The 7,765-nt window shown below is 43.0% G+C and overlaps 2 protein-coding genes across 2 annotated transcripts; both read left to right on the top strand.

Annotated features, from left to right (window-relative positions):
- Positions 1–3,994: 3,994 nt before the first annotated feature.
- Positions 3,995–5,237, top strand: LOC104452817 (chlorophyll a-b binding protein CP24 10A, chloroplastic). Its single transcript, XM_010067297.3, has 2 exons — positions 3,995–4,327; positions 4,475–5,237. The coding sequence occupies exons 1-2, from the start codon at positions 4,101–4,103 to the stop codon at positions 5,022–5,024; spliced, it is 777 nt and encodes a 258-aa protein (XP_010065599.2). The 5' UTR covers positions 3,995–4,100; the 3' UTR covers positions 5,025–5,237.
- Positions 5,238–6,124: 887 nt separating this feature from the next.
- On the top strand, positions 6,125–7,546 carry LOC104455074 (probable LRR receptor-like serine/threonine-protein kinase At4g31250). The gene is made up of 2 exons (XM_039317483.1): positions 6,125–6,597; positions 6,877–7,546. Exons 1-2 carry the CDS (start codon positions 6,125–6,127, stop codon positions 7,544–7,546), a joined length of 1,143 nt encoding a protein of 380 aa, XP_039173417.1.
- The last annotated feature ends 219 nt before the right edge of the window (positions 7,547–7,765 follow it).

Below are 7,765 nucleotides of genomic sequence, written 5' to 3'. Positions count from 1 at the left end.
CATGCTAATACTCAGAAAGAAAGTTTTTCTTCCCTTGCCCCTTAGGAATATTCTCAAATTTTACATCTCAGTGTTCAAACGAAATAGTTTTTAAAATATATTCAAGTACGGTAAAATACCCATCTATCAAAATTAAAAATAAAAGCTGCTCTCTCTTGGTTCTACTTACCACCCAATTCACTCGTCCACCCATTTAAATAATCCTTTAAAAAAAGAGTGAATAGTTGACGAGCACATCTATTAAGCAACTGATTAACAAGACTTTATGTCAATGACAATCATTAAGCTAATATTTCCAGGACATTCTTTAACGGGGATCCTTTGAAGAAAAAAACCATTCTTTTCTCATCACCAATGACTCATGCACGACCCGGAAAACTCGCGCTTTCTAAACCTAATTTATTTCATTTGCACTTTTCTTAAACGAGGGGCGGTCTAGTGGGATGAACGAGTGAACGTAGTGGCTTGCCCGGTTTTAGCCATGGAAAAAGCCAGAAGACTCCGCGGGTTGACTTCGTGACAGGCGACGTTTCCACAATCCACGCCTCAGATCGATCGAATCAGGTCACGTCCCCATGAAACTCAAGAAGACATCGAAAGTCTTTTGCGTGGCCGCTGCGGCGTATGTCGTGTCGGCAGCCGCAAAGGCAGATATGCAAGTTTTTTGTAAGTGTCTGTGAGAGAGAGAGAGAGAGAGAGAGATTTGATGGTTGTTGGCGTGCGAGTTGAGTTCAGTTCTCACTTCCTCATGAGTCCTGAGAACATGTGGACAAATGCATTTCGGACGAGAGTCGTTGGTAAATGATGCAGCGATTGCTTGTTTGAAGAATTGGATGTTTTGCGTAGCTTTCGGGGATTAGGGAAGCGATTCATTTCATGGGGTTTCGAGGCTTTTGATGGGGTGACTAGGAGGACTTAAACGGGTGATCTCTACTTACTAAGATGGAAGTTACTTGAATCTCGAACCAAGCATGTCGACTCTAGGAGATTATACCTTTTGGGTTTTAAGTTTTGGCTCCGGTAAGGCCTTGGGATTGGTATTGGGATGCACGTGAGCCTATTCGTAAGCATGAGATTTAATAAAGTAGTTGTATGGTCAAACGGTCACTTACTATGTTTAAATTATATGGTCTCCTGTTCAAAGTAATTCCAAAACTTGTCCTATTGATATGACTTATGGAATGTGAACGGGGACAATTTAGGTGTATCGATTGAGATGGATTGAGCTGAAATTGCGGATCATTTAAATGTGTTATGGTCCACGGGTTGGCCTACACCTTATAGAATCTTTTTGGTTTGGGCCACATTTGTGTGTGAGATTGATGGTTGTTGGCGTGCAAGTTGAGTTCAGTTCTCATGTGTCCTTGGAAAATGTGGAAAATACAATTCAATAAGAGTCGTTGGTAAATGATGAACTCATTGCTTGTTTGAAGAATTGTATGTTTGCGTAGGCTTTTGGGAATTGGGAGAGCAATGCGTTTTGAGGATGTTGTAGACTTTTTGACGCGCGACTTCAGAAATCTTTTTGAATAGGATAAGTGCACAAATACAGAGGTCTAACGACCGAGAAGCCAATTAAAACAACCTGCGAATTCCATCAACTGGTCGGCTTCAAATTTGTGACATGTGCAGGTGGCCCTTGTCTACAGCGGTTAGCATGGAATTGGTAGAATTTGTACGAGCAATTTCTGCTTCGTAAGGTGGAAACCCCTCAGTGGCCCAAAGTATACCAATCCTGGGGGTACACATTTTTGGACTTAAACTTTTACTTATGGCGTTTTTGCCTAGGGTTAAGGTGAAAAGAAGCTCGGAATGATGTTCGAAGAAGTTAAAAAGATCTGGGATTTATTCCAGGATGGGCTAAATAAATTTTAATCTTTGTGAAGCTTGGGTTTTCTTTTTTTTTTTTTTTTTTTTTTTGGGGTGGGGTGTTGGTTGTTGATTTGCATTCTCAAGCATTTGATCTCAATTGGTTGTTTAATTGCCATTAGTAAATGTGGCCTAGGACGATTTAAGTGTATCAATGAGATTGGTTGAGCCAAGATTCCAATCTTCCAAGTCATTTATAATGTCTTATGGTCCACAAGTTTGGGGCTGATTTCGTGGTCGAGTATTCAATCTCAATCAGTTGATGTAATGCAATTAGTAAATGTGGACTAAGATGATTGGTGCGTATCGATGGACATTGGTCAAGTCAAGATTTGGATCTACGGAGTCATTTAGAATGTGTTAGGGCCTTAAGGTTGGCATACAACATACAAAGTAATGGGCTACGCTCCTACATCCAAGGGCCCAGCCCAGCAAGAATGCAAGGGTAAATGCCCCTCTTGAAGGTCCATGCCAACCTGGTAGTGCCTTATGTCTAGCCACTTATACAATCTAAGAGTGTGCATGACAAAATTTATGTTTTCTTTTCTTTATTTTTCTGTTTCTTATAATATGTTTGAAACAAAAATCCGTTTAATAATACAATTTCATTTTTTTATTTTTTGAACAGATTTTTGTTCCAGAAATAGATTTATGATAAAAAATAAAAAAAAACTAAAGTTTTTAGCATTTCTATTTATGGAACAAAAGTAAGAAGTGAAAACTCTTCTTATTGTTCATTTTCGTCACCACCCATCGCCCATCGAATGCCTATCACGGGCCGCCGCCCCCCTGGATATAGAAATTTTGTTTTATTATTAAAGGAATTTATGTTCCAGAAACAAAATTTTGAGTCATTATCAAACATGTTTCTTTATTCATAAACTCATTTGATGAATAGAAATTGAGAAAGCAAGTTCGGCGTAAATTGATTTTAACAAAAATGTTGTCATTACGCACCCTAAAGAACCAAAATGAGTTTTTGAGTGAATTACTGTGGCCTCCCCAATTTTGATCAAATCATTCAGGCAGCCTGTGAAATTCCATAAATTGCTTTGGCAATCCTTCAGGCACCCCAGATACAATAAAGCTGGATTAATTAAAAATATGATGAGATTTCGAATATCTTCTAAGGCGTTTGGAAAATGTCTGAATATAACATGAAAATTGATTTATGCCATCCACCATGCTTTTTGCGACATTTTACGGGCCATGGCGACCACAACCATTCCTCCATGACCACCATGTCAAGCCTTCCGCATCCTCCCAGATCCGGCATCCTCCTGCCCTCCCCCCCCTCTTAAGGCAACTTTTTCACTTTTTTTTTTTTTTTTTTTTTTTTCTATTTTCAACGTTTTTCTTTATTTCTTTCCAGGTAGAAAATACCCTATTTCCCGAATCCCACTCCCTGTGTGGAATCTTTGATCCTGGTTATATTCTGATCAACTATTACATCGAATATTAGATAGACACTAGATAAGATATCAATTATCCATTTCACCAGATGTAGCCATATTATTACAAATAGATTAATATCATGAAAAACTCTAATCGATACATATGTGATAAATTTACCTTAAATTAATTTATCACAAAAAAAAATCCAAAGTAGTCACTTACCTTTTCATTAAATTTATCATTAAATTATTGAGTTAAACAATACATAACAGTTGATTGATATATAGTTTATGTTTCCATATTCTATTTATTACAGATATAACGGTTTGTAATTTTTTGTAATATTAATTTAATTTAACATAAATTAAGAGGAAATAAATTTTTGCAACTATAAATTTTCGCCACTATATTAATCTAGACGTGGCAAAGGGTGGGGTGATCCCAATGTATATGACGATTTTTTTTACCTCTACATTGGGAATTTGGGTATATTTACATGGATACTCCCAGCTGGCAGCTTGATTTCTGTCACATTTTAGGAGTATTGGATTAACAAAGAGGAAGCCAAGAAGGACTCAAGAAACTAGAGGCGCGGAAATGGTCCACGCAGCCTACATGAAGACGTGGAAGATGATGGAGCTCAAGTTCCTATTGGTCCGTAATCTATCCAGTGTCGCTCGCTTGGATTTCCTTGCCGGATTTCGTTTATCCCACCTGGACCCTCCAGGAACGTTGATTTAGATTCTGTCCATCCCTCTCACCTCTCAGCCTCACATCCCTAGCTCCACACCTTAGACAAGCTTCTAGAGAGAGAGAGAGAGAGAGGAGGGGCCGGCATGGCGGCGACTTCCGGTGCGGTGGTGAACGGGTTGGGGTCGGCCTTCCTGTGCGGGGGGAGGAGGAGCCGGTCCTTGTCGAGGGCGGCCGGATTCGGGAACGAGGCAGGGAGCGGAGCCGGTTCTAGGAACCTGGTGGTCGTCGCGGCGGCTAAGCCCAAGAAGTCTTGGATCCCCGCCGTGAAGGGTGGCGGCAACCTAATCGACCCCGAGTGGCTCGACGGCTCGTAAGTGTCAATCTCTCTGATCACTTACTATATCTTGAGAGGGATGGTATTTTATGTTCAAAACATGAGATGCTGAAATCTATGTAGATTCGCTCAAATGTGTATAATTTGGCCTAACATTAGTACTTTGAAAATAATCAACTGCAGGCTCCCAGGTGACTATGGGTTCGACCCGCTCGGGCTCGGCAAGGACCCGGCATTCCTCAAGTGGTACCGAGAGGCTGAGCTCATCCACGGCCGGTGGGCCATGGCCGCGGTGGTCGGCATCTTCGTCGGCCAGGCCTGGAGCGGCATCCCGTGGTTCGAGGCCGGGGCCGACCCGAGCGCCATCGCCCCATTCTCCTTTGGTACACTCCTCGGGACCCAGCTGATCCTCATGGGGTGGGTCGAGAGCAAGCGGTGGGTCGACTTCTTCAACCCGGACTCGCAGTCGGTGGAGTGGGCCACGCCATGGTCGAAGACTGCCGAGAACTTCGCCAACGCCACGGGGGATCAGGGCTACCCGGGCGGCAAGTTCTTCGACCCGCTCGGCTTAGCCGGGACGATCAAGGACGGTGTCTACATTCCGGACGTCGAGAAGCTGGAGAGGTTGAAGCTGGCCGAGATCAAGCATGCCCGGATTGCAATGTTGGCCATGTTGACCTTCTACTTTGAGGCTGGGCAGGGCAAGACCCCACTTGAGGCTCTTGGATTGTAAAGAGTTTGAACTTGAATGAATCAAAAAATGGTTGTACTTGTAGATAAATTGGATTTGGGAAAAAAAAAAAATCGAAAGCTTAGATGGATTCGAGCCTCTGTTGTTGTATGAGAAACCGTGTCCTCACAGAGTTTTCCATCCCGGATTTGTTGCTAGCAATTAGTGATGTGTTTTCTAAGAGAGCTTATGATACGATGAATCGCGATTGAGAAAGTATTCTATGTAGTTGTAAGCTGCACACAAGGAAGTTTAGTTTTGATAACTTCAAATCGAATAACATGGGCAAGATCAGTTATTTTAAAGCATCAGGATTCAAATTCGAAAGTACAGCAGATTTTTTAGCAAATGGGCATTGCAATCTTTATCCTTATGGTTACATAACCAAAGCCAAGACATTGCAAGAATGAAGTTTCCTTTTTGCTAATTATGAATGCGAAAGTACATTTTTCAAGAAATCTTTCATGAATTTGCGAGAATCAGATTGTGCCAAACTGAAGTTGCTAGATTGATGATATCAACCCAGAAAGATAAACAATCTTCTCCTTAGACAAGCTGGATTCTGCAACAAGGATGGTGATGACAGGGAGGTAGTAGATAATCATTAAATGGTCAAAACTGAGGGAACATTCCACAAGACAAAGCGGTTCAATGAAAGACAACGTGAAAACAGCCTGCCAAGGAACTTTCAGCTGAGAAGTTCCAACACAGATGCAACAAAACCGTCTTGGATCCATTTTTAAATGAAGACATCTGATAGCTGTGGCATGATTTCACCGAAGAGTATATCCACAATTCAATCGAGCATCCAAGCAACTATAAGCAATATCCAATACACTATGAGCGCCGCCAGATTCCCATAGAAACAAAGACGTCCACCTTCTGATGTTCAGCATGATGGGTTCCTCGAACTTGCTCGGAAAATTATTCCTTACCTTATCCATCTCGATGCTGAACCAGAGGATCACCGGAAGTAGTTCTCCTTCGCTATGTTACGATGGAGACGAGAGAGACGCTCTTTATGCTCTGAGAGCCACTTTCAATAACCCTTTCTTGAACAATAACTGGACTGGCATAAAATGTTATGTGGATGAAGGGGCAAGATGGTAGGTATTCACTGCATAAATGGCCGGGCCACAGGAATAGTGCTGGAAGGTATGGAGCTGAAGAGGATGATCAGTTTCGATGCTCTCATTCGCTTCTCCAAGCTATCCATTCTGAGCTTCAAGAACAATGCTCTTCAAGGGGGAATGATGAATTTTTCGGGAAACCAGAAGTCAGCCTGCATCGACCTCTCAGGGAACAAGTTCCAGGGTCCAATCTCCGAGCCGCTCCTGAGTTTAGCTCTTCTAGCATCACTGCAGCTCCAGAACAACAACTTGACAGGGCAGATCCCTTCAGAAATGCAGATAATGTTTAAACAATCTACCTTGAGCGTGGTGGCTCTTTCAATGTCCTATGAGAAGGCCAAGAAGCTCAAAAAATTCAAACAACAATATGAGAAAGAAGAGAAAAGCGAGGCAGTCCAGATCCCAATTATTCAGCTTGAATTCGTTCTCAGGGAACCCGGGACTATGTGGACCGCCCACGCATAACTCCTGTGGTTACTCGAGCATCCTTGAGTCAGTGATTGATGGCCTTTTGTCTTCCAAACCTTCCAGAAATGCAGATAATGATACTGGAACCTAATCATATATACTTAAATTAAGTAATTCCTAAAATGAAAGCAAGTCCTACTGTCGAAAGCTGCTGGGTAGATCAGATATCAGTAAACACCGGTTCCAGCCGCTGATCGGTTCCATGCTGTGGCCTCGAAAGCTGCATGCTAGTTTATGACACCTTGTGCATATTGTAGTTATCATTTAATGAAAGCCACTACCACAGGAGGAAGGGGAAGCAAAGAGCGGGTGCCATTCAGGTGGAACTCCAGATTATCAGCTGCTCAAGGCGTGGCTCGCACCCTGCACTACCTCCATGTCAACTCCAAATCAAGACCGAACGTGATCGTCCCACATGGGAACCTGAAATCGACCAATGTCCTCCTCGCTCAAGACGACGCCATCCTTGTCTCTGACTACGGCCTCTCCTCTCTCGTCACGCCCCCCATCGCCGTGAAATCCATGGTCTGCGTCAAATCCCCTGAATACCGAACCAGGCAACTGATCTGCCCAAAGGCCGATGTCCGGAGCTACGGTTGTCTACTTCTCGAGCTACTCACTGACCGAGTCTGTGCCAATGCGGCCCCACCAGGAGTCCATGGCGTGGATCTCTGCAGCTGGGTCCACCGGGCAGAGAGAGAGGAATGGACAGCCGAGATCTTCGACTCCGAGATCAGAAAGCAGAGGAGGTTAGCTGACAGCATGCTCGAGTTGCTGCAGATAGCAATACGTTGCTGTGATGAGTCGCCTGATAGCCGTCCCGAGATGGCGGAGATCGTGCAGGAGATCGAGAATATGAAGGTGGCCGATGATTGTGAGGAAGAGTTTGTCACGTCGTCGGATGACATTGTCCAAAGCTCCTGGTGATGACAGCTGATAAATGATGAGGACTTTTATTAGGTTGGCCGTGCAAACAGAACATATTATTTCATGTCATTGAATTTTCTTTGAACTGTGTCCTAATAACATTAACACGAGAAAACAAAGAAGACATGGAGTTCACAAGATCAGCATCTGTTATGGGTTGGTTTGCTCAAAATAACTGATATCCTTCTATTGTGCATCTCCTTTTCAATCTCACTGTTT

Source organism: Eucalyptus grandis, chromosome 7, assembly GCF_016545825.1.
Source record: "Eucalyptus grandis isolate ANBG69807.140 chromosome 7, ASM1654582v1, whole genome shotgun sequence".
Classification (NCBI taxonomy): Eukaryota; Viridiplantae; Streptophyta; class Magnoliopsida; order Myrtales; family Myrtaceae; genus Eucalyptus; species Eucalyptus grandis.
Note: the sequence above shows the minus strand (reverse complement) of the source record. Positions and strands in the feature narration are given on the sequence as shown.

What these genes read in the sequence shown, in the direction of transcription:
- LOC104455074 (XM_039317483.1), top strand. Translation starts at nt 6,125, where the DNA reads ATGGTAGGTATTCACTGCATAAATGGCCGGGCCACAGGAATAGTGCTG. An exon ending in CTCAGGGAACCCGGGACTAT is followed by an intron (nt 6,598 to 6,876) that starts GTGGACCGCCCA and finishes TGCATATTGTAG; the next exon opens with TTATCATTTAATGAAAGCCA.
- LOC104452817 (XM_010067297.3), top strand. Translation starts at nt 4,101, where the DNA reads ATGGCGGCGACTTCCGGTGCGGTGGTGAACGGGTTGGGGTCGGCCTTC. An exon ending in CCCGAGTGGCTCGACGGCTC is followed by an intron (nt 4,328 to 4,474) that starts GTAAGTGTCAAT and finishes AATCAACTGCAG; the next exon opens with GCTCCCAGGTGACTATGGGT.